The 27,134-nt window shown below is 39.9% G+C and overlaps 1 protein-coding gene across 3 annotated transcripts in view; it reads right to left on the bottom strand.

Annotated features, from left to right (window-relative positions):
* cgnl1 (cingulin-like 1) overlaps nt 1–27,134 on the bottom strand; it is a 138,671-nt gene that overhangs the window by 21,304 nt on the left and 90,233 nt on the right. For 2 of the 3 annotated variants that reach the window (XM_067971509.1, XM_067971510.1), the window contains 5 exons: nt 25,544–25,648; nt 21,843–21,995; nt 20,302–20,472; nt 13,048–13,209; nt 12,316–12,405 (listed from right to left, as the gene is read on the bottom strand). In XM_067971509.1, the coding sequence (XP_067827610.1) occupies nt 12,316–12,405; nt 13,048–13,209; nt 20,302–20,472; nt 21,843–21,995; nt 25,544–25,648 (681 nt within the window). The remainder of the gene's footprint in view (nt 1–12,315; nt 12,406–13,047; nt 13,210–20,301; nt 20,473–21,842; nt 21,996–25,543; nt 25,649–27,134) is intronic. The other variant, XM_067971511.1, reaches the window with a different exon arrangement.

A 27,134-nucleotide genomic window follows, 5' to 3' on the forward strand; every position in this document is an offset into this window, starting at 1 on the left:
CTCATGATTCCCACACTTACTTCAAATCAAAGTGGTTAAAAGTCTGCCTCTTGCTTCTTTGCTTTAATACCATACACTATTAAATTCCTTTCTTTTTATTCTATTCCATTTCATCCATTACTGTGTAATGTTTAATGGAATCATTTTTTAAAAAATTTGGCATCCAACTGCCTCCTGCTCTATGTCTGGAATGAATTATCCCCTTCACTGGATTCAGAAATGTATCTCACAAGTAATCAAAACCTTTTATAGCCCAAACCCTGATTAGGATCCATTTCAGCTGTGGTTTTCATGCATGAAAACACCTCCCACCAATTAAGGTGAACCAGAACCCAGCTTTAACCCCTAATCTGCCAACTCGTCACAATACAATACAAAATGTTCCAATTGGAGACTCCTATTTTTGATTTCCGAAATTATATGGCGAGATCGTCCAAGTTGAAAGTCACACAGAAATCTAGGATAGATACAGATTTAGGGGTGAGAAAACTAAAACGTGTTAATTATTTGCAAGCTTCTGTTCTGGAGGCTGCACTCCAAAGCACTTGCAATGAATGGAATGTTTACTTTCTTGCTAATTTAGTTTTTAAACACTATTGAGAAAGTCAGGTAAATGATAGAAACTGATTCTTCAAGTGCAATCCTCTACATATAAATACAGTAAGCTCTGCATATCAATGCTGGTTCCCATGCTGCATAAAATGTGTAGCTTCTTGGGATTAGTCTCCCTCACCCACACAATCAGTGTTGTAACTACTTTCTGCAGGTTAACAATGAATTATATAAATAATTTTCAGGATGAAAGGGCCCAAAAGTATGTCAAGGATGTTTTCCCATTTTAGGAATGAAGATTCCACATTTCTCTTTTAAATCATATTTGCAACATGTGCAAAGGATACTTTTCTTCCTGTCAGTCGATAGCAATGGAGAATGCACTCCATCAGTCATTTTGCAACCCTTTGTTTGGAGGTAGCCAAACAATGTCCAGGTTTCATAAGAAACAAATAATTGTCTAGTTTTGCAGAAGTATTTGGTACTCTGAATGCAGAAGGTTACAGTCTACTTAGCACCAACATGAAAATCCTGTTCCAGTTCAAAATGTGAAGTGAAGCACAAGAGAGAACAACTAACCCAAGATAAGAACATGAGAAAGCCAGTTGGCCCACCGAAGCTCATCCTTCTATAACTCTCCTAAGCTGGCAATCAGTTGTGCTTTGAATGCCTAACCTCGACAACTCTAGAATATTGTGTGATACATTGGTCAACATTTATCACCTTTTGCTTGAAAAATATCTGACATCTGATCTTTGATCTCAATTAATATTCCACAAGTTTAAATTATGACTCTCATGAAACAAGGAGAAAGAAAGACTTGCGTTTATATTGCACCTTTCATGGCCTCAGGACGTCCCAAAGCGCTTTACAGCAAGTGAAGTACTTTTGAGGTGTAGTTACTGTTGTAATGTCGGAAACGCGCCAGCCAATTTGCACACAGCAAGGTCCCATAAGCAGAAATGTGATAATGACCAGATAATCTGTTTTAGTGAAGTTTGGTGAGAGATAAATATTGGTCAAGACACCAGGGATAACTCCCATTCTTCTTCGAATTAGTGCCATAGGATTGTTTACATCCACCTGAGAGGGTAGACTGAGCCTCGGTTTAACGTCTCATCCGAAAGCCAGCACCTCTGACAGTGCAGCACTCCCTCAGAACTGCACTGATGTGTCAGCCTAGATTCTTGTGCTCCAGTCTCTGGAGCTGACACTTTGGCCCCGATATTTATGGGGAGGCAGCCGGGAAATCCGGAAATGCGGGTAACCCAGAGCACCTGCCGAATTTAATGCCAGGACCTCATTTAAATTTTTTGTCTCCATTTCCCGGCAGGCTGCCAGCCAGATTGAGAGGCTGGCTGGCTACAGGGCGGGAAGGCCTGCGGTACCATGCCACAGCCAGGGAGTGGAGAGGAGGGAGTAGGGAGGGGGGGGGGAGATCGGAAATGGCAGGGGGAGATCAGAGGTTGGGGGAGATCGGAGGGAGATCACAGGTCGTTGGGAGATCAGAGGTTGAAGGGAGATCGGAGGTCAGAGGCCATGGCAAGATCAGAGGAGATTGGAAGTCAGAGGCTGGTGGAGGAGAAATCGGAGGCCTTGGGGAGATCGGAGGTAGCGGGGGGATCGTGGTGAGAGATCGGATCATGGGGGGGGGGCCTGATAAATCTAAAATTTGAGGCACGTAGCCTCATTAAAATATTTAAATTACGGACCCACCTCTGGAGAACAGGTTAGTTGCCCTCGCCCCAACCCGCCTTCATTAAAACCAGAAGTGGCCGTGTTGGGGTCGGGTTTCTGATTTTTGAAATTATAATCCTCCCCCCACCCCCTCCGCCACGGGGGGTTAAAATTCTCCCCTTTGAGACAGATTGAAATCAACTTAGTTTTGAAGAAAAACTTTGGCTGACGCTCCAATACCCTCATGCCTGACTTGAAAGTTCTAGTTCCTCAGCGTCTTCATCCAAATCTCCAACAGAGGCAGCATTAGGGGAAGGAAGGTTTGTGAGAACTTGGTAATTCAAAGACAGCTTGTTCAAGAGAAGTATTTTCCTGTTCCTGCCAACCAGGTTTGAGGGATGGAGAGTGAGAAGCAGTAGCCATCTAGAATATTGCTGAGTCTTTCGGAATAGGTGCATACAAGTTGCAAGCTATAACTTTCCAATGTTATAGAAGAAGACTCTGGCATAGTGTCAGCCATTCACATCAGGTCCATTGGTCTGCATGGCTTTGAATAGGACTGGGCTCGTGGGCGAGAGCTTTTCATCCATGTCTGGCAAAGGGATCACCAGCAACTGTGAAATGCTGACTCAGTATTAAAATAACATGAGACGGAACTCCAACAATCAAAGTAGCACTGTGGTACATTAAGCAGTGAGTGGGTCCTTTAGCCTGGAGAGCAAGGTAGTGAGTATTAAAGCACTGTGAAATATATTTGCATTGGCACTTAGCACTTCAATTGATAGGCCATGTTGTTTTGCTTCAGAAAGACAATAAAGATTTTTTTTGAAGCAAAATATAGCTCCAACACCTTCACTTCGCACTGTGGGAAGGTCAACTAAGCTAGCAGTGGAGGAAAAAGGAACGACTCCACCTAGAAACTGCATAGTTTTTACAGTAAGGAATGTCATGGGACTAACGTTTTGACATTTAAGTTTTCATAAGGAGGGAGCGAGTTGTTTCTGAAATTCCTCCTGTTGAGATAATCCTAGCAGCGGCAAAGGATGCAAATGAAGCAAATGCATTCAGCAATAATGGTCATTGCCTAGTAGTAAAACGGTTAAAGACAGGACAGTTTCAATGCAGCTGATCGTCTACAGAGTAAAAACTGTGCGTAAACCAGCACTAACTGAAATTTTAAATTGGGAAAGGTCAATGGACAGAAGGAACTTTTAGGTATTACACAGCTGCTCTCCTACTGTGGCAAGGAAATTTACACAGTTGATGTGAAGCACAGGCATTTCAAGAATGCATTATACCTGTATGCCCTGGTCCTGTCAGAATGCAAAGAAAGGCTGGGACATCTCATCCTTCACCTCTAAGTACAAAATTCAAACAGGCACACACACAGTTAAAAGGATGCTGGGACAACAAGCAAATGTTGTGTATAGACATTATTGAAACTATTCTTTGAGGACTGTCTGTTCCTGTGTCGATTCAGGATAGTAGTGTTTTTATGCTGTTGTTAACTTATCCTGTGCCTATGAAGTGACATATATAATTTATTCTTGAGCTACCTCTTGTGATATGTCAAAATGCATCTCAATGTCCACCTTGGAAGAGCAATCAGTGTAAGCCATTTTTTGTTAAAAATACAAACTTTAAACATAAATACGTATCAATTACCAATTACATGTTGATATCACTGAAGTAAATATACGGTGGCCTAATCAAACCATACAATGACAAGGTCAAAGGTGTCCTACCTGAAAAAAAAATTTAAAAAACATTTTTGAAATGTCAATTATTAAGAATCAATTGAAAACAATCCAAACAAATAATATGCCCAGAGGTCATGTTTATCCAAAATTAAAATGATTAAGTGTCAGAATGCGATAAAAATTGCATGTCAAGCAAATGGGCATTGTAATTATCTTTTAAATTTGGAATATAAAGAAAACAAAATACAGTCCTGAAGCATTAGGCAGTGTGCATTGGAGCCATTTCATCTTGCAAGAACAAGAACACATTCCACAGTCTGAAGGTCATGTCAGTTGTTAGGATTTGAATGTTAGCATTTACTTCCTTTCTTGCATAAACTGATTAGCTCTCCTCTGAGCTTATTTATTCTGCTCTGCCTCTGTATAACCACTGTGCCAATAAACGCTACAGGGACCTGAGTCAGCACAACGGAACAAGCTTAAACCAGGCAAAGCTAATGACATTTTTTTTTGCATTCGGGCAAGTGGGACTTCATTTCCACTCTAATTTAGCTGCCTCCAACACCTGGGTGTCAGTAGTGTAGCAGGTGCACAGTAATCAGCAGGGATCTCATCAGAGGGCACCAGTGATGGTGACTGTAAAACAAGCTTATCTTCCTTTTACTTCACCATTGCCTTGGCAACGTCCTTACATCTCACAGCAACAAGAATGCAGAGTGCAAAGCCGGATCTTTTTCATATCAATGAGCGATACTAGGTTGGCAACAAGGTGCCAAGTATGGGGGGGGGCGGTGGGGGGAGAAAGGAGAACAGAAGGATTTCCCTCTGTTCTCTAAACTGTAAGGGGGTGAGTATGAGTATATGCAGAAGCTGCAGTGTGGGTGATAGCATGTATGGGTGGAGAGGAAGAGGGAGAGAACGAGGGAGAAAGAGAAAACACGTGCATGAAAGTGTGTGCGTGTGTAAGAGAAATAGTTATAGAGGATGTGAAGGGATGAAGTCTGGGACAATGGTGAGGGAGAAAAACTTATACTCTTAGTGCACACAAAATGAGACTACAGGGTTTCATTGGCAAAACAAAAAAACAGGACAACATATTGTAGTTTAAATTGAACAAACAAATTCACCAATGATTTCATGTTCTCTAAATAATTTACTAAGTTAAATATTGCTTCACCAGATTTGAAGCTCAGACACATTCAGTTGAATGTATTATTTGGACAAAGTTTAAAAGCAAGTCACTTAACAAAATTAGTATGTAATCCTAAAACCAGAAATGCTCTGTCAAATATTCTGGACCATTACTTAATGTCTTGTGCAGAAATTTCTAATGTTTATGGGACTTGTGTGCGAATTGGCTCCTGCTATTTACCACAAAACAGTGATCACACTTCAATAGTAATTCATAGGCTGTGAAGCACTTTGGAATGTCCTAAGGAATGTAAAGAAATTATATCAATACAAGTTCTTTCTTTCTTTAACATTAACCTTGCCTGTGTATACTCTGGACAGGATGATATTACAATGCAGTCTATGAGTTATAAGCCCTTTAGTTCTGAGCCTATTAAATTTCATGCATTTATTGTGTACTTTACATACCCTGTTATACCAGTAATTTCCTTCTGGCAGCACTGTTAAACAAAAAGTTATTCTCACCAGTGTCACCAGCAGAAACATGCTGATGGTATAACTAAAATTGAGAAGTAAGAGAGGATATAGGTAAGGAAAACCAATCAGCGGAGACCCTACGGTTAGAATTGAGGAATAAGAGAGGACTTAAAACTGTAATGGGAGTTGTTTACAGGCCTCCTGATAGCAGCAATGAAGTGGCAGAATGTAATAATTCAGAGATTAGAGAGGCTTGTAGCAAAAGCAGAGTTGTTTTAATGGGAGGTTATAATTTTCATAAAGATTGGAAAGAGCAGAGTAGCTCAAGTCAGAAAGGTAGTGGATTTCTTGAGTGCATTCAAGATAGTTTTCTGGAGCAATATGTTCTAGAACCAAAAAGAGGGCAGGCCAGACTAGATTTAGTAATGAGTAACGAGCCAGATTTAGTTAATAATCTAACAGTAAGGGAATATTTATCTAACAGTGATCATAATATGATTGAATTCAACGTTAAGTTTGAAAAGGAGAAACTTAACACAGTTACTAAGATTCTAGATTTTGGTAAGGCTAAACTTAAAGGGATGAGATAGAGACTGACAATAGCACACTGGTCAAACTGTTATCAGGTAAAAAGAATTTAGTTTAATACAGGACCAGTATATACGCCTAAGGGGCAAAAGCTCGACTTACCAAGTAAAACAGCCATTGTTGTCAAAAGAGGTGAGAGATAACATAAAATTAAAGGGAAGAGCATACAAAAGTGCAAAGAATAGTGTAGATCCAGAGGACTGGGATATAAAGAACAGCAAAGGAAGACAAAAAAGATAGTAAGAGCTGCAAAAAGAGAATATGAAAAGAAACTTGCGAGAAATATCAAGATTAACACAAAAAGATTGTACAATTATATTAGAAGGAAAAGACTGACAAGGGTAATGTGGGCCCTTTAAAAACAGATGTGGATAATATTGCAAATGAAAATAAGGAATTGGTAGATTTGTTGAACTTTGTGTCAGTCTTCACAGTAGAGGAAGAGGATAAGTAAGTGGGCAAAACTGTGGCAGATGGATTTCAATGCAGCTGAGTGTGAGGTCATCCATATTGGATCAAAAAAAGGTTGATCTGAGTATTTTTTAAATGGTGAAAAGCTAGGAACAGTGGAGATCCAAAGAGATTATGGGGTCCATGTACACAGATCACTAATACGTAGTAGGTATAAAAAATAATCAAGAAGGCTAATGGAATGTTAGCCTTTATAACTAGCAGGCTAGAATATAAAGGGGAGGAAGTTTTGCTACAGCCATACAAAGCCCTGGTTAGACCACATCTGGAGTACTATGTACAGTTCTGGGCACTGCACCTTAGAAAGGATATATTGGCCTTGGAAGGAGTGCAGCGCAGATTCACCAGAATGTTGCCAGGTCTCCAAGGTTAGATTGTGAGGAGAGATTACATAAACTAGGCTTGTATTCCCTGGAATATAGAAGGTCCAGGGGTGGTTTGATTGAGGTTTTTAGGATTTTGAAAGGAATTGATAGGGTAGATAGAGAGAAACTTTTTCCACTAGTGGGGGAGTCTAGGACAAGAGAAATAACCTTAAAATCAGAGGCAGACCATTCAGGAGAGAAGTTAGGAAATATTTCTTCATGCAAAGGATGGTAGAAGTATGGAACTTTCTCCCACAAAAAGCAGTAGATGCTAGCTCAATTAATAATTTTAAATCTGAGATTGATAGATTTTTGCTAGCCAAGGGTATTAAGGGATATGAAGCCAAAATGGGTGGATAGAGTTAGGAAACAGATCAGCCATGATCTAACTGAATGGCGGAACAGGCTTGAGGGGCTGAATGGCCTTCTCCTGTTCCCATGTTACTGAGTTAGCTGATTTCACCTGAGACAGCAGGAAGGTTCTGTTGTTGATCACTATCCAGTGATGCCTACTCAAAATGCACTTGTGTGGACAATGGGTGAGGACAGAACTGGGCTTGGCTACATTACCTCCCATGATAATCGTCAGGGCTGACACATGAATAGTGGTCACCTTGGTGAGGCACCCGAGGATGGCTGGCACTCTTGGAACACCTTCACAGGAAAGATGGAAAAAGATCCTCTCGGCTCTGTGCATGGATAAAAGCTCTGTGAACCCGACCCCTTCCAGTGCAGCACTTGTGATAACACAAATGGCTACTTTCTACAGGCAGTGCTACACAGTCTGACCAATATTTATCCCTCAATTAACATCACTAAAAAAGATTATCTGGTCATTATCATGTTGCTGTTTGTGGGACCTTGCTCTGCGCAAATTGGCTGCCAAGTTTCCTACATTACAACAATGGCTACACTTCAAAAAGCACTTAATTGGCTGTGAAATTCTTTGGGACGTCCTCAGGTCATGAAAGGTGCTATATAAATGCAAGTCTTTCTTTCTTTCTTATACTGGCACAGCATTTAGGACAAGGAGTTCTGATTCAAGCTCACTTCAGATACTTTTCTCAAGTTCAACAAAGAAAATGTCCACTCTGAGCCCTTGCTCCCTCTGAACCAAAACACAACATTCTGCATAAAGTAACCTGCAATTGTGTGCTCCAGAGTCTCCTGGATAATACGTCCAACTTCCACTATAACTCACATCACTTCAAAACATGATTAATATCAGCAACACCAGACACTTTCATAATAGACTAAACAATCAATCAGGTTTATTCTCAGATGAAGTTATTTGTAGAAGCAAGTAGCAACAGTAAGATATTTGAAGTAGTCCAAAATCACAGTAGTCGGGAACCAGTTTATGAAGGTCCAAACAAACAAGCCTGCCAGATGAGATCCCTTGCAGAACTTAAAATAAAACTAATGCTTTTCAGAGAAAGAATATAGAAAGACAATAAAAAGGAAAATGAAGTGCATTTATATAGCATCTTTCTTGTTCTCAGGATGTCCCAAATGTTTTACAGCCAATGAATTGCTTTTGAAATGTAGTCATTGTTGTCATGTAGAAAATTTGGCAGCCAATTTATGCACAGCAAGGTCCCGCAAACACAATGAGATGATGACCAGCTTTAATTTGTTTTTGATGTGTTGGTTGAGGGATAAATGTTGCCCAGGCCAGAAAACTCCCCTCCTTTTCTTCGAATAGTGCAATGGGATATTTTAATCTACACAAGCAGATAGGGCCTCAGTTTGACGTCTCATTCGAAAAATGGCACCTCCAACAATCTCTCAGCACTATGCTGAAGTGACAGCCGAGATGCAGATTATGAAACGGGGATTGAACTCACGATGTGACGAGAGTGCTAACAATTGAGGCAAGATTATACTTTTAAATCTGGAGATTGTAGTCTGATACCTTAGTGAGCCAACAGGATACATCTCCACAGGAATTATTTAGGCAGGTATCAATGGAGTCACATTTTACCTTTGCATTCTATCTTCAGACCCAATGAAACCGACTAGAAATTGGCAGTATGGAAACAGTTATGCTTAAGATACCTCTTTGAACTAAGACCATTCCCACCAGTACGTCCTGATGAGATTTACAGTACAAATATAGAACTTCCAAAAACAAATCCAACAAGGTGATAAGCTAATGTCTAACATATCAACTGCTGGGCAATACTATATAGATAATAATCGAGAAGTGTACCAGAGGGACATCAACATATAACAGCTTTATCATTAACATATTAGCAATGGCCCAGAAATTGCTCAAGAAATAACGGCGAGGCTAACAGGGCTCGCCATTATTTCAGGGCAAATGGTAGAGCAACTTCCGGCGAGCGCCCATGCACAGTCAAATGCGGAAATCTGGAAATTGCTCTACCATTTGCCCTGCTCTTTCGAAAGCTGCGCGGGAAGGACAGCTAGCCGGATGAATGAATGGACCAGCGTGAACTTGCTGCTCTGCTCAGCTGGAAACGAACTAATCTCTCCATAAAAAAGGTATGCTGGGTTTTTTGGTCTAAATTAACTTTTAACAGCGTGGTGAGTATTAATGACTGACAAACAATCTCTCTGGTGCTGAAAATTAACCTTTAAAAATGTAGAGTCTCATTACCCTCGATTTTAATTGTTATTGGACATTTAAAAAACAATTTTATAAATTCAAAATTTTTATTTTTACTTGTTCTTTCTTTTTTATCTGTCTTTTAATCTGACACTCTCTTTATTGTGCTTTCTCTAGCTGATTTTATGGTGAATTTACTCATCTCTCTGACACTTCTTCGTTCTTAGTCTGCACAGCTTGTCAAGGATGCTTCAAGCTGATTGGTTGAGGGGAGAGAGCGATCCTTTCCCCGGTCTCACAGCTCGTAGAAGACCGGGAAAGAATGCTGCACTTGTTTAAGGTCACCATTGAAGGAAGTTGTCGTTGAAAAGCCCACAGATACTTAGTGTGTGAGATTTAAATCTAATGAGCAGCAGGCACTGTTGGTTCGCTGCTCAGAACAATTTCCGGGCAATTAGCCTATCAAAATACATTGTCCCCTCAGTTTCAATGAGCACCACCTACACAAGCTGACACCGAGCAGGCAGTCTGCTTTCCAATGAAGGTGCAACTTCCATTTTAAATCTAACTTAGCCTGACACAGTAAAGACAAAAATAACTCATGGATTTCCAGTCTTATGTCGCATAAGGTACAAAGAACAAGCCTATGAATATTGGTGTAACAAGAAAATGTTGAGGAACTATCTCATTTCAACATACAAAATATATTTAGATTATTACATAGAATTTATAGCACAGAAACAAGATATGCGGCCCAACAGGTCTATGCTGGTGTTTATGCTCCACACGAGCCTCCTCCCACCCTACTTCATCTCACCCTATCAGCATAACCTTCTATTCCTTTCTTTCTCATGTACTTATCTAACTTCCCCTTATGAATATCAAAAATGAGTAAGCAATCATTTTGAATAGAATGATGACAGTAGGAAAAAAATACGCAAGCAGGTAATGAGAAGTAGAATCCTCACAATACTACTTACAAGGCAAGATGTAAAATATTCTTCAATTTACAATCTAATAGAAATTAAGTACAATCTAATTTTAAAGGAATTGTTATTTTCGTGAAGCAAAAAAATCAATTCTCTCAACATGCAAAGTCAGGAGAAATAAAAAGCCCTTCATGTAATCTCCAGATTTAAAACCTTTAGGTGGTGGAGGTTAAAGGGACTCTTTTAATCACATGCCAGAAAGATCAAATGACAGAAACATGATGTAAAATTCTGTAGCTTGGGAATGGTTTTTTTTCTAAGATTTGGCAACTAATCAAGGGAAAGAACAGTTCTTAAATGATGCATGAAATCAGTTGGAGAGATGCTGGCTTCACTTTATAAAAAACAACAACGAACTTGATCATTCTGTACGAGTGAAGAAATTGTTCTGTCTTTGATATATAGTATTTGAAAACAATATTGTACAGGAACAAAAACGCACTAATGTCATAGGCTAAGTTGTAATTCAGTCTTAAGACAGATTAAATGGGCGCAATTAGTTAGTATTTTTGGCTTTGAGACTTCTATGTGTAGAAACTTCCTGCACAATAGCAGTCAGTGAAAATGGAGATTGCTAGTAGACCGTAATGGAGCTAAATGTTCAGCTTTCAACTCTCTGTTACATCACTAGTAGATTGTACAAACTGGAACTGATATGGCATCAATGACAGCTATTCTCTTTACCAATTCACACTGGTTTACACCATCTTTATTCAAACATATATATAACCTATTATTACTGGAGCACTTAAAGCAACAGCTAAAGTAGCTTGGGTAAGTGTGAAAGTGATATGATCTGAGATGACACTTAAAAATCAAAAGGCTATTGAACCTGAAACTGAGGAGTTTGACTCCATTGTTCATACTATTTTACTTTGCTGTAAATAAAAATCTGGCTTCAGTTATGCAATACCTCTCCCCTTTTATTTGGCCTCACATAACGCTGCTCTCTGAAGGACACAGAGCACATTGAGAATGCAGAGACCCATTTTTATCCACATGCTTGCAGCATAACTATGCCATTTAAAATTGCCATTCCAAGGATATTAAGGGATATGGAGCCAAGGCAGGTAGATGGAGTTAAGATACAGATCAGCCATGATCTAACTGAATGGCAGAACAGGCTCGAGGGGCTGAATGGCCTACTCCTGTTCCTATGTTCCATTGTGAGTATTTTAATTAGCCAGCTTTTGATGGCTCCATGCATTTATTAGGGCAGCAGTGGAGCTGGTGAATCTAGTGGCAGCTTACCAAACCTAGAAACAAGTGGGTTGGAACGAGGTAGGTGCAGTCATTTATATTTATGAGTGAGGCTAATGGTAGGAGATCTTGTTTTTTCTACCTGCTTAGCAATAAATATTTACTGAACAAGTCACACACTGACACTGCCCGTTACAAAATATATCAACAAATACAAACAATGGTTTGTACATTTTTATGGTTGGCAAGTCTACACATTATCCCAAATACAATGCAACTTAAAAATACAATAGTAAGCTATGCTGCATAGTTCATAGGGGAGGGTGAATCAATGTAGCTGTTGGCAATCTACACCTCTGAAGCAACATTAATGCCCTGAAAGTTTGTCAGTTATTTTGACAGCTTGTTGTTGGGGAGAATTCTATCCTGCTGATTTAATTTTGCCCATATTTTATTTTTTGCTGGATTGGCATTATACTTGTACCTTTTATGAGATAAATTCTTATGCTGTAGATTGGGCAGTAATTTCAACAGACCAATCTATTTCAACAATGCCCAATCTATTATCTAGTCAGTACAACTAGCTGAGTTACCTGTTCTCTGTCTCTACTGATGCGATCTGTCAGAAGGTCTGAATTGCTTCTCTCCTCGTCCAGCTCCATCTCCATTTCTGCCAATTTATCCTGCAAACATAAATCAGGTTGAAATGGAAAAGGGCTCGGAAATAACAACCACTATTCTCATAAAACTGCTTCCACCTATTATACAGGTATGATGTATTATGCTTCAACAGTGTACAAAATCGCTACGTTTAAAATTCTTTAGACTGGAGGTACGGAATATCTGAACGGGTGCTGCATCACAGAGACATCTAGTTTTTGAAAAAAGCATGCAAAGGTTTTATCAATTAATGGAAGTATTACATGCTGCTAAATATATAAAGATTGCATTACATTAACATTTATTATGTTAACATTTTATTTGTTAATGAATGCATATGTGTTCGAACCGTTTTATTTTATGTTTGATTAAAAGCAGTTTTCTAGGATTTCAGTGTCAATACCTATGCATGGCTTTACTTTTCCAACCGCTATTTACAAATCCAAAAATAAATAAACCAAAAAATATTTAGTTACCCTTTGAAGGCAAAACATTTTTAAGGAAGATCAATCAAACTTTTGATTGTAGTGACCTGTTGGACCGCTTTAAAATTAGCTGCAGTCAGGTACATCACTGCGACCCCATGCTACATTCAAATTTTCCAGGTATGGAAATCTGAGCAAAATGTTAAGAAAAAGTAAATTTAATTACTAATTTTTGTTCACCTCCATTTGCTTGACCTGCCGCGCTCGATCATCTTTTAAATGCATTTTGCTTTCAAGGTCGAGCTCTAGGTCATTCACATTCTGCTTCAGTTGTTGGCTCTTCAGAACCACTTCATCTCGCTCAAGGTAACAGTCTTCCAACTCCTCTCGCAATTGGCGTACCTGATCCAAAAGACCCCGGACCATATCAAAAGGTTATTTAAAAAAAAATTGTAAATGCTGGAAATCTAAAATAAAATCAGAAATCCCTGGACATGCACTACAAGGCTATCTTTTCTCTAATCAGAGGTTTACAGATCTGTTGTGTATTTACAGCATTTTAAGTTTTGAAAGTAGTTTATTTTGACTTCAGTTATTTTGGTGATTATCGCAACATTAGTAAATTTAAATGTGAAGAAAATAAGTTTTACCCTAGATTTCATAAATTATTTTTATGACGATAAAGCTTTGTAAACCAAATATTTATGCATTAAGTGTCAGTCTGGGCTCTGTGGTAGCACTCTTGCCTCTGAGCCAGAGGATTGTGGGTTCAAGCTCACTCCAGGGCCATGAGCACATAATCTAGACTGACACTTCAATGCAGTAATGAGGGAAGTGCTGCACTGTCGGAGGTGCTGTCTTTCGATGAGATGTTAAACTGAGGCCCCATTTACCCTCTCAGATGGGCATAAAAGATCCCACGGCACTATTCAAAGAAGAGCAGGGGAGTTCCCATTGTGTCCTGATAAACACTTATCCATCAAATGGCACAGATTATCCGGTCATTTATTTCATTGCTGTCTGTTGGACTCTCTGTTGGACTCTCCTGTGTGCAACTTGGCTGCTGCATTTCCCTGCTGTTCCCCCTAGCGTGGCAGCTTCAATGCCAATCCCGGTAACATTCCCATCTTTCCCAGTACTCCTGCAGCCAGTGAAGTGACAAGAGTAAAGCCGCAGTCAAAAGTCAGCTCTCCCAACTTTCCAAACTCAGCCAAAAAATGGCTCCAAAAATCTCCAGCAGCGAAAAATGACAATCGAAAGACTTACATTAATGGAGGTGGGGATTCCTTTAAATGCCGTTACTGCAGCCTGCTTCATGTGTTCTCGGGCTTAAGAATCATCGAATTAAATGCCCCCAGGCACAAATTTCCCGAAAGGTCCTAATTGAAGAACTAGGCCCCTATTTACATATTTTAATGAGCCCAAAATTCATTTCAGGCAGCCGCCAGGGACGCCCAAGGAGCGCTTTATCCAATATGACGGTCGCCGCATCTCATGCGCACTGCTTGAACGGGATGTACCACCGCAAAAATGCTACGTAAAATGCCGATTTGGCACTCAAAAACTGGGCGAAACGCAATCGAATTTCTACCCAGAGAGGTCTTAAGCAACCTGTTAGGTTAGAAAATCTTCTTCTATTCAAAAATACTGGGGCCTAATTTCAAAGTTGTTGGGTCCAGTTTATCCACATACGGAAAAATGCCAAACAAGCAATCTCGGGCTGCTCTCGGGTACTCCCTAGTAACAGGCACAGAGCAGCAATGGTAGAGAAGTGGGGCTTACAAACCGATTATCTACCCAATTTTTTAAATGGCATGGACGTGGGAAAACAAGAAAATGGGATTATAAAAACAGACGTGCACCAATAGAGTTCCCACCTTTAACCAATAGGGGGCAGTAACATGACAAGCTTTAACTGGAACCTTATCAATACTGATCAGTACAATAAGCAATTTTATTCAACATTATAGCTTGATGATCGCCAGCAATTATTTCTGATTAAATCACTAGTACTCACTAGAATATACAGACCCTATGTAAAAAAAAAAAATCACTTTTTAAAAAAAATTATTAAATATGTGAACTGGATTTAAAACAACCACGTATCTTTTCTGTCATGCTCAAATTCCACTCTATCAATTTGGTGCAGTGTGCTGGAGGAGAGAGGGATGTGAGTGATAAAATCTGAGCCAACACCGAGATTATGTAGAAGGGAGTAAATACATGGCAGATTAGTTATATGATCTTGGTCAGTGAGACTAAATTGGTTATGCGGCAACTTCAAATTTGGAAACAACTGCAAACAAACAGACTTTTGGAGGAAAACATCAGTGGTGATTTGGTTAATGAAATATTTCTTCTGACAATGATTTTAGCTTAAAAAAACCCTGATCTTTGAAGATATAATTAAATGATGATGAATTAAAGAAAATGGGGGCGAGTTTCCGCTTATTATATCAGTGCAATCCGGGCGGAATCGGCCGAACCAGCGTAAAAGATCGTGGAATTTTAAATGTAAGTGAGTTGCTCTCAAAACCACTTGCGCTCGTGTTTTCCGCGATCTTTTACGCAGGTTTCAAGATTCAATTCTCCCGAATCAGGCCCTGCCCCCCAGGTCAAAATTGCGCGATTCCGCCAATTGCGCTGGTTCGGGAACACTCTTCAAATTGCGCTCATTTACTTAGGCGCACAGGCGCTTGTCGGCACGTTTTAAAAGTTTTCTTCATATCAAAAAGTATTTAATTTACTAAGGAACTGACTAGTGCACGCCAATGAAACTAGTAAATGGTTCAGTAGGTTTTTTTAAGTCATTTTCAGTGATTTTAAATCAGGTTACTCACAGGCGGAAGACTGGACACCTTTATTAAAAATGCTTATTTTTGGTGATAAACCTATTTTCAGCTGTATTAATAAAAGTGCACCAGGTTATCACTCTCACGATTATGTTCGATTACGATGTGGAGATGTGGAGATGCCGGTGATGGACTGGGGTGGACAAATGTAAGGAGTCGCACAACACCAGGTTATAGTCCAACAGCTTTATTTGAAATCACAAGCTTTCAGAGCTTTGCTCCGAAAGCTTGTGATTTCAAATAAAGCTGTTGGACTATAACCTGGTGATGTTCTATTACGTTGTGCGATTGCGCTGGTTCATGGAAGATTTTACATTTGTGATTATGCAAATGAATTTTAGCAGAAACTAGAAGCGTAACTTAACCAGAGCAATTTCAAGTGCATTTTGGGCGCAATTTCCTGATTGCGCCCAAAGCGGAAACTCTATCCCCTTAACTCTTTTTATTTATTTAACAACTGAATTACCAAAGAGACCACATTCATATGTAAAAGCATTATGGGTTTCAAACAAAATTATTAAATAAAAACAGAAAATGCTGGAAACACTCAGCAGGTTAGGCAGCATCTGTGGAGAGAGAAACAGAGTTAACGTTTCAGGTCAATGACCTTTCATGAAGGGTCATCGACCTGAAACGTTAACTCTGTTTGTCTCTCTTGAGATACTGCCTGACCTGCCGAGTGTTTCCAGCATTTTCTGTTTTTATTTCAGATTTCCAGCATCCGCAGAATTTTTCATTTGTTTTAAAGTTATTAAGTTAGTGTTCAGTAAGTTCCCTGATGGTTCAGTAGGTATGTGAACACACCATATAGTAGGATACTGTATAACACAGACTAGGAAAACCCCAGCTTCGATCGCTATCATGCGGTGTTGGTCACGCACATGCAGCCTGACAATACAGTGTTATTATTAGCCTCAGCATCCAGGATCAGGAATGGTGGTGGTTGTGGTAGGGGGGGATGAACTGCTAGAGTTTCTGCTCTAGATTGCTATCTAGAGACACCTGCTGAAAATTTGGATGGTTGCTTGGCAAGGACTGATCGGGCTCTGCTTTCCTGCCCTTAACCCTTCTAATAACAACAACTTGCATTTATATAGCACCTTTAACATAGTAAAAGGTCCCAAGGCGCTTCACAGGAGTGTTATCAAACAAAATTTGACACCGAGGGAGGTATTAGGACAGCTGACCAAAAGCTTGGTCAAAGAGGTAGATTTTAAGGAGCGTCGTAAAGGAGGAGAGAGAGGTAGAGAGGCGGAGAGGTTTGGGAGGGAATTCCAGATACTCACTGTGCAGAAAACATGCATGAGAAACAGTCACTTGATAGCTCATGCTTCCAGGAGGGATACGAAGTATAAAACATAGAGGAGGGAAGAAGTAAAAAAATTCAAAAGCTAAGAAAATTCATTTCTTTCAGGTTTTAAAAGTTGAAAGCATCCTGAGGAAGTGATGCCACAGGTCCACAGCTGATACAGAGGAAAGCCTTCGGGGTGGCCTACATCGCCATCAGATTATTTAGAATCCTTGTGAAGGAATTCCCCTTTCATTGATATCCCAATACAATATGCAGATGACCCACTGGAAAATTGAAGCAGAAGCTGAAAAGCATTGACAGAAACTAAGGGGGAAAGGGAGTAAATAAATCTTGATTAGTAGGTCAACAAGAGCATCAGGCAGATCCAACAACAGAAGGATAAGGCACAAATGTGGATTCGACCAAGACATTAATTCATGGCTGCACTGCAACTTGGATTTTCAAAGTAGAGTCATGCAGTAAGGATTTAGACCCCATTTGGCAGAAGTTAAATCCAAGAGCAACCTTCACTTTTTTTTCTGTTTCATGGTGGCAGTTCCATAATTGATTATTTTCGACTGTCTAACTCCTTTTTAGGATTAGTTGGGGTTTACAATAATTTATTCCTCATAATTCAAAATCATCTTTTGTACTTGCAGCCTGTGTAAGAAATGCTACTAGATTGGATCAGTACCCAGTGATTGATGTATGAATTCATCCAACTGCAGCCAGATGTAGGTGCTTTGCTATCAAGGGAGTGTCAATGTAATTTGATACTATGATATTCTTACTTGCCCTTCAACAACAAATCAAAACAAAGCAAACAGCAAAACAGACCCAGTTGAAAGGGAAGATTGCCAGCTTCTTGCAACAACGTTAAGATAATGGCTCCACGGAAGCCTGGTGAGCTGCGTCAGACATGAGCTCAACTTCCCCTGCTCTCAAGCAGGATGGAGAGATAACATAAAATAAAAATATCATGATTGTGAAAACTGTCTTTTTGTACACCAGCTTCAGCAAGACTGCGAGGTGATTTCTAGACCTTACAGAGATTCTATCCACACCAACAGGAAGACATTCACTAGGAATTTCCTTAAATCTATGAGAAACTATATTCTGCTCACAATGAGGTATGATAATTCCTGGAACCCCTCATCCTTCCTAAAATTATTAATTGAACGCATGATGTTACAACCTCGCTTAAGTAGGTTTTGGAAGTCTGGTGAAATTTGAAAATTGGAAACCCGTGTGACAGTATTTGTAACAATGTGTTTTTTCCCTGTAGAACCTATATAATTGCATCTGACACATTCTGGGATTCAATGAATTAACTAGATAATTGGAAATGTAGAGATTCTCCAAAATACAACTCCTAACAGATGTACTCATTCCTGACTTGCGATCTTAAAATTCTTGCCAAAGTGCTGGCAAACAGGACTGAGCTGCCATCTCCCAAACTACTCCAACCTAGATTAGACTGGGTATTTTTTTTCCTTGGCATATTAACAGACATAACAGGGTGGACCTAGAAACTACTTAATAATAATATATCCCACAAATTTGACTGATGGCAGCTGGGAAGATTCAAGAAATTATACTGTAATATTAAGCAACAGCATGCTCCAGCAATCCTGGTTTGGCTAGCAACGGTCAGCTCTCCATTTAAACAACAGAATTCCAGGTAGCAGCATTATCTGGGAGAGTGTTCCCTACGTAGAATTCTGAAGCTTTGTTACCAGCCTTCTTTGTACTGCTATTCAATTTAGCAGGTCACCAGTTATGCCAAAAGATAACATAAATAAACAAACTTGCATTAATATAGGGCCTTTCACGATCTCAGGACATCCCAACATGCTTCATAGCCAATTAAGTACTTTCGAAGTGTAGTCACTGTAGGGAAATGCGGTATCCAATTTATGCACAGCAAGGTCCCATAAACATCAATGAGATAAGTGTTGGTCAGGACACCGGGACACTTTTCCAAAAGTGCCATGGAATCTGAGTGGGCAGACAGGGCCTCAGTTCAACATCTCATCCAAAAGACATCACCTCTAACAGTGCAGCACTCCCTCAGTACTGCGCTGAAGTGTCAGCCTAAATAATGTGCTCAAGTCTCTGGATTGGAGCTTGAACGCACACCTTTCTGACTCAGAGGCAAGAGTGCTACCAATGAGCCAAGTCTGACACTAGAGACCAGTTTCTCAGTGAAACTAGGATGCTCTAGTAATGTCAGGGGCTACTTTTCTAACCTTATGTAAACACCAAGGGAATCACCACATTTTCATATCACAAGATTGAGAATTAAGAATGTCACAAAGCAACCAGTTTGTTCTGAAGCCAACTGGTGAGGACAGGAAAATTTAATGGAAACAAAGAAACTGCTGGATACCAGGATAAGGTTCGCAAGTGTGGCTTTTGTAGTCTTTTAACTGTTGGTCATGAGAATCTCAGAAATTTCTATTGCTTTCAATGGGAAATGCCCATGCTAAAATAAACGGGAAAGAAAGTTTAGCGTGATGCCTCATTATGACTGGCATTTTGAAGACATATTTGTAGGCAATAGAAATGCCACATTTGGAAAAGTTTTGCATTGGCATAGGGTGGGGTTAGGAGTTATAATCAGATAAAATAGAACATAAACAGGTGTACAACAAATGGTTCTTGCAAAGAAATGCTGGTAAGCCTTCTGCTGAAAACAAATTTCACTCTGCCAATTAGGATTTCAGTATATGAATAAGTTTATTCTGTGGATGTTGAGCAAAAGTTCATAAATATCTTTGTCTATGGCAGGGTTGTGTTCTTTAATGAACTCTTTCTTTGACAGACAGCAGGAAGTTCTGAGTACACTGCAAGCAACTGAGGCCATCAATCTAGAAATTCTGAAACACTGAATAAATTATTAAACGTTTTGTGTGAAGTAAGTACAACAAATGAAGGAGATTTTATGGGGGAAAAAATCTGAAGATTAGAGAGAAAAGCTAATAATTATTTCTTTGTAATTAGTTATAATGAAAGCTCATGTCATAAAAGTGGCAATGAAGGTGCAAATGGTTTCTGTATAAAGGTACTTAGGAAGTCCAAGGTTTCACTATTTCACAATAATCCTTTGCAAGGTTAAGAATGATGTAAATGGCAAGTATACTTTTTTGCCACTGTTATTCTACGAAATGAACTTTGGGTCCGAATAAACATTTCTAAAATCTCATCTTACTAATGCAATATCAATTTTCGGTGTTGTGTAAGTAAAGTTAAGAATTTGTTCAAGTTTCCACTAAATTGAACTTTCTTTAGAAGTCCTTTGGTCAAAGGTTATTGGTCAAAGGTTAAGTAAGCACAGTTATCTTGCATTACCTCATCCTGCAGTTTCTTGGTTATTAGTTGAGATTTCTCAGCCTCCAGGCCTTTAGTTTTCAGTTGCTGCTGCAGGACAGTCATTTGACTGCGATTCTTTTCCTTATACTCATCAAGCTCCTTTCGCAGGTCAAGGGTTGACCTCTGAGAATCCCTGCCCATCTCAGCCATCTGCATAAGGTAACAGCAGTAAATTGAAAGTGGGGGAAGTGGGAAAGAAGAGAGAAGGAAACATTTCTATAAAAGGTCCAAATTATGTACCAAGGGCTTGAATCAAAATCATAGAATCCTACAGTATAGAAGGAGGCCATTCAGCCCATCATGCCTGCTCTTTGAAAGAGCTATCCAATTAGTTCCATTCCCCCATAGCCCTTTAATTTTTTCCTTTTTAAGTATATATCCAATTCCCTTTTGAAAGATACTACTGAATCTGCTTCCACCACCCTTTCACGCAGTGCATTCCAGATCACAACAGCTCATTGTGTTAAAAAAAAAATTCTCCTCATCTCCCCTCTGGTTCTTTTGCCAATTATCTTAAATCTGTCCCCTCTGATTACCGACCCTCCTGCCCCTCTGGAAACAGTTTCTCCTTATTTACTCTATCAAAACCCCTCATAATTTTAAACACCTCTATTAAATCTCCCCTTAAGCTTCTCTGTTCTAAAAAGAACAATCACAGCTTCTCTAGTCTCTCAACGTAACTGAAGTCGCTCATCCCTGCGATGTGAGATTAAAGAAAAATTCCAATATGCATAAAAAGCAAGAATGACAGGATCTTCCTTCCTTCCACTGCATGGCACAGCACAAGCACATTTGCACAACACAAGCACATTGGCTCTTCACCAACTCCCCTCTCTCCATTATTTGTTCTCCAGCCCAGAGGACACAGGCGACTTGGTAGCAGACTGGCCTTTGCTAATGCTGCAGTACTGCTACTAGGAGGTGAATGAAAGCAGCACGTGGGACCGATTTTCCCTCCCTCCTTCCAAGGAGAACTCCATATTCCCTAACTCTACCCACAAGTCCCAACTCTTAGGGACATTATCTAGGGCACCGTAATCGTTCCAGCCAGGTTATATTGGCTGCACACCCTGGGCGCTCAGGTTTCCTTTAAAATCTGGAGCACTAATATGCATGTACAAGCACGTGTATGATAATGTCACCTTCCCACCATCTAAGCAAGGAAGTAATGTAGGAACACCTAAAAAGTTTAAATATTAAATTAAAAATTACTGCCATTACTTACTACTTTATTCAGGAAACCACCATGTTAAGCTCTATAATTTCATTATTTGATAGCCTTTGGATAAGCAGAAATTTGTAATTTAATTTCACTTTTCAAGTCATTTCATTCTTTTGAAGAGCTGAAGGTTTACAGCAATGCAACACTTCTCAAGTTAACTCTTTACTGACTGGGTTATTTTATCAGGGTTCAGAAGTGGGATGGTATCCTCCCACCATGAATTATTGAAGGGTGACATTCATTGGATACCAGCTAAATGGTCTGCACTGTATTGAAATGTTGACTTAAAGAGCCCAACCTCTTTCTGAAGCTTTTCAACTGTCTTCTCCAATTGCCTTCTCCCATCCTCCATTTCATTCTTTGTTTTCTTTAAAATATCTTTCTGAACTGTCTCTGCTTTTAGTTTTTCATTTAATTCCTGATACTCCTGTGATCGCTTGTTGAGGCTTCTCTGTAAAATTAGAAAGATATTAAGTAGCTAAAATTACTCATTATGTTCAGAGTTAAAATAAATTACTTGTAGGTTTACTGCCTTTTATACACATTACCACAAGTAATGTGTTTAAGTAGGGTATAGCTTAAATCCTTGTTATAGGCCGATTAAACCCACATCATGCAATATTGCACATTCACTTAGCAAACTAGAGCGGATAACACACACCTGATAAAATCTGGCATGGAAGTTGTAGAGAAAGTCAGTATCATGCAGAAAGGAAAATGAGACACAAAATTGCAATTGCATCAGGATTCAGCATACTTTGGTGCACTGATAGAAGACTGAGACAAGTAGCAATGAGGAGCAGGAGATGGTGATCGGGGAGGTCAGGACACATCAGAAGTGCATCAGGAGAAGCTATCTGTTCAGAGGTGCATCAGGAGAAGCTATCTGTTCAGAGGTGCATCAGGAGAAGCGAGCTGTATTCCACAAAATGGTTGTATTACCTAAGGCAGATCTGCATGGACCTCACTGAAGAGGTCTATCTGTGGAGGGTATTCCTCAATAGGGAGGCGATCTCATAGATATGTGACCTAATTGGATCAGACCCAGATGCACATTTGTGCATCAGTAATGCAGTCACTGTGGTAATTGAAGTGACCACAATCCTGAACTTTTTTTTAATCATACAGTCATTTTCAAGCAACTACAGGACACTGTCCACGATCAGCCAATTTGCAGTACACCATTTCAAGCAGGAAATGGACGCCTTATCCTAAATGAACCAGTAACTGAAGTAGTAAGCAAGATGGATGGGCCTGGGGGTGGCCTTGTTTGCTTCTTGGCAATGTGGTGGCTGGCTACCTCACTGTGCTATCACTCCAAGGAGGTCTTTATCTGCACTAGGATTGCACTGTATTGTACTCTGTGGGAGGCAGATTAGAAGACTGAGGAAAAATTGGATGTTGGCTGATTGGAGCCCAGTGCTTTAGGAGCCAATGACACTGCAATAATGCAAAAACACCTTAAAATTTCTTTCAGCAGGTCAGAAACCTCTCCAGTTTCATCCCAGAGGTACCCAGTCCATTGACCCTCACTGTTATCTCCTCCCACACCTGCCACACTATCTTTTGGTTGGTTGTGTACCCATTACCAGCAGAAGCTAATTCACTGCTCCTTCATTATATCTATAAAGGCACCGTTGCTGAATCTTGCCTTCCGTTGACAAATCCTTTGCTCCACTGCTAACATTTTTCTTTAGTCACAGATAAATTACTAGAAAACGTGTACTATAAGCTGCTTTTAGACTACACCGCCACTGCTGTCAGTCTCAAAGTGCAACTCTCATCTACTTGCATTGCCTGGAGCCCCTGATCCACATGCCGAAGTTAAAATTTCTAGTTACATGATTGATTCAAATAAAGCCTTTTCAAATACTGATCCCCCAAGTCCTACTCCAAATCCCTGGAGAAGCGGTGTGGCGGAATGAGGCCAGCTGCTGTGCATCTTCGCTCGCTTGTTAGGAATTAAACGTCGCACAAGTATCAGGCGTGTCCTGTACTTACACAGCGATCCCCTTCCTCCTCCAACAGTTTGGGGTCCAGTCTCCTGACTCTCTCACCCAGTCCCAAAACCAGAGACTCTATTTTGGTTTCCAACAACAACAACTTGCATTTTTATAGTGCCTTTAACCTAGTAAAATGTTGCAAGGCTCTTCACAGTAGCATTATCAGAAAAAATTGGACACCGAGCCACCTAAAGAGATATTGGGACAGGTGACCAAAAGCTTGGTCAAAAAGGTAGGTTTTAAGGAGCGACTTAAAGGAGGAGCGAGAGGTAAAGAGGCAGAGAGATTTAGGGAGGTAATTCCAGAGCTTAGGGCCTAGGTCGCTGAACGCGTGGCCGCCAATGGTGCAGCAATTAAAATCGGGGATGCACAAGAGGCCAGAATTGGAGGAACGCAGAGATCTCAAAGGGTTGTAGGGTTGGAGGTGGTTACAGAGATAGGGAGGGGTGAGGCCATGGAGGGATATGAACACAAGGATATGAACACAAGGGTATAACAGTGCCAGGCTCCCCTCACTGATCCTCACCCAGCTGGCTGCATGTCATATGTAATGTGCCGGCGAATATACACGGTCATTTCGATGACAGCAGGATCAGGCTCAACTGTGATTTCCTCCAGAGTCAGAAAGCTTGCCGGCACTGACTGTCAAAGCTCACAGATGAATAATGGCCACTTGAGGAAGGCATATGATACCCGTGGAATTGTCCCCCAGTGAGGGAGAAAATTGGAGACTTTTTTAAAAAAACATGTTTTAAGACACAGCATCAGGAAAAAAATAAGTAGCAACAGCTCTTTGTCAATTATACAAAGCACATTTTAGACATTGCATTTCTAAAGTTCTGAGTGCAACAGTGGAAGAATCCTAAGCTGCATTTACAATGCCAATTTTTCACTGATGGCAACTCTGTCATTAGCAGTAAACTGGTACTGTAAAGCATGTGGAGCTATTATTGCCAAGAGTGGTGCACATACACCACCAAACGAGGTAGTTACAGCCTCTGTCATTCCTAGCTGCCATGTAAATACAAAATGGGCTTCTCGCTCATAATAAGCCATGTCGTTTGGCTGCCTGCAGGCTAAGTGATTGAAGTATTCATGCCTCCTCTGTACAATCCAGTAAAGCAGTTGTGGGATCACTGTCTTATGGACATTTCCCAGCTAAATATTCACAAACAGCAACTTTAAACTGTACACAAGCTCAGTTGTTCTAAGACAAATGCAGCAGCTCCTACATTGCTCAGAGTTGGTTTTGCAGAACCACTTCAGGAATATAAATGAGCAATAAAACTAGCCACAAATTAACCGGTAGCTTTTACAAATACAATTACTGTATTTAAACAGGTAGCAATACTGTGGTGAGACATATTTACACTCCAAACATTGTGTGATAAGTCAATCTGCAAATATTTCTGTTGGAGAGGAGAAATTCCAAACTTTGGAGTCAGAAGGGGGCCTGCTAGAGACCTGCCAGTCAGGCCTCCCTGCTAGAAAAAAGCATTGAAGGACATTAATCATTAGGTAGATCTCGTTATGATCAGCACATTTCCCAGTCATTGATGCTGATCCCAGTGTCAACGCAATTAAAGTGGTGGTCAGGTTATTAGCACAGAGATCCACACCCAGGAGCAAGAAAGATACGAGTTCCTAATCAATATAATCACCTTAATAGTTCTTTTCTGTCCAAAAGATTGAATATGGCAAGTCTTCAACTGCTGCTCTCAGACTCTGAAGAATTAGAATTTCTCTTCTCAGATGGAGAAATGACATTTCTTTTTAAGTGTCTGGTAATTGCACAGTGGAATAATAGATATGAATACCTCCCTCTGCCATTTTAGCATCTGTACCTATTACCCCACAGCGTAATATCAAGGCCAAGGTTTATGGTGGAGGAGGAGGACTTTACATTGAAAGCAAGCAATTCACTCTCAAGAATTGTCCTCCTTTATCTTGATTTTACTTTATTTATTGATGCACTGCTTGGTGCTCAGCTAAATACCTGGACATCTTCCAACCGGCTCTCCAAAGCTCTTTTTGCGAGTGAAATGTCCTGTTCTTGGTCTCCAATTTCTCTCAAGGCAGCTTCCAGCTGCTTCTTCTCTTGCTGCAAAAGTTATAGTGGAACAGTTTTTAAGTTTATCTCTCAAATCGAAGTTTAATGAAACATAAAGTTGCTTTATTGTCAGCTGGCCAAGTAGCTATATTGGAATGCTGACACTCTCAACTTGGACCACAAGTTTGAATGTACCTCAGATTACACTTATACTTATGTTTCCCCAAAGCAATAAGTTTGCCAGAAAAAGAACAGTGACTAATGAAAAATCTTTTTCAATTCTGTCTCCTGAACTGAGATCAATAGAATCAATGTGGAAATATTCACAACCTGCTCTCTCAAAAGACAGCACTAGCAATGAGAGAGGATCCATCAGTGAAAAGGTAAACTTAAAAAGCAAATTATATTGTTGTAAAAACCCAAGTGGTTCATTAATGCCCTTTAGGGAAGGAAACTGCTGTTCTTATCCAGTCTGACCGGTTCCTATATTATAACCACAATATTTATGCGAGATCTCCCCACTACATCACTAGTATCAGGAGATCTGTAGACAACTTCCATCAGATTCCTGCATCCTTTGCTTTTCCTTAACTCAACTACCTGATCATCAATACTGAAATCCCTTCTTTCCCCTGCTGTAACTGTGTCTTTTATCAATATTATCACTCCCCTCCTTTCCCAATCTCCCGGTCTTTTTTAATTCCTATAGCCTGAATTACTTAGCTTCCAATCATGCCCAGCTTGTAGTCAAGGCTCTGTAATGGCTAGTACATTACACCCTTTAAACTGAATTTGTGCTTCTAACGCACTTGTTTTATTTCTTATGCTATGTGCATTTGTGCACAGAACTCTTACCCTGTCCATACGCCCTGCTTGTCTTTTTCTCACACTTTTTGACTTACAGTGTGGATTTTTCCCTCCCATCCCCCAACTAGTTTAGATCTTTCTCCACTGCTCTATTTACCTATTCCCCAAGAACACGGGTGCCGCTCTGCTGTAGGCGAAGGCCATCCCATCTGTACAGCCTCCTCTTTCAACTACTTAAAAACCTTAGATGGTCATTGGCCATTCCATACGCCTCCCACAGGGCAAGGACACGTGGTGCTGGAAGGTGGTGCAAACTGTTTTACATTATATGAAGAATCGTATATTACATGACATCTTTGTTGGACAGCTACAATATTTTCTGTTTTTAATTCAGACTTCTAATACCTTGATTAGAATATGTTGGGCATTTTGTTTTTGCTTAAATGTTAAAAGGATAGAAAACAAATTAAACATTACTTCATGTAACTTGTTTGGGCTAGTTTTTTTCCTCATTTTCATTTATTGGTATTAAAAACAGTGAGAAGAGATTAGAAGTAAACACACAATGTTATGCAAGAAAGTATATTAATAAAAATGCCTGATAAAACCTACTACTGGACTATATATGTGTGTATATACTGCCTTATCCAGTGGCAGAATTGCAAACCTACAAGAAACTGGGTCTGAAATTCTGCAGCCAAGATAAGAACTGGATTTAGTATTGTAAATG

This window comes from Heptranchias perlo, chromosome 34 (genome assembly GCF_035084215.1).
Source record: "Heptranchias perlo isolate sHepPer1 chromosome 34, sHepPer1.hap1, whole genome shotgun sequence".
Lineage (NCBI taxonomy): Eukaryota > Metazoa > Chordata > Chondrichthyes > Hexanchiformes > Hexanchidae > Heptranchias > Heptranchias perlo.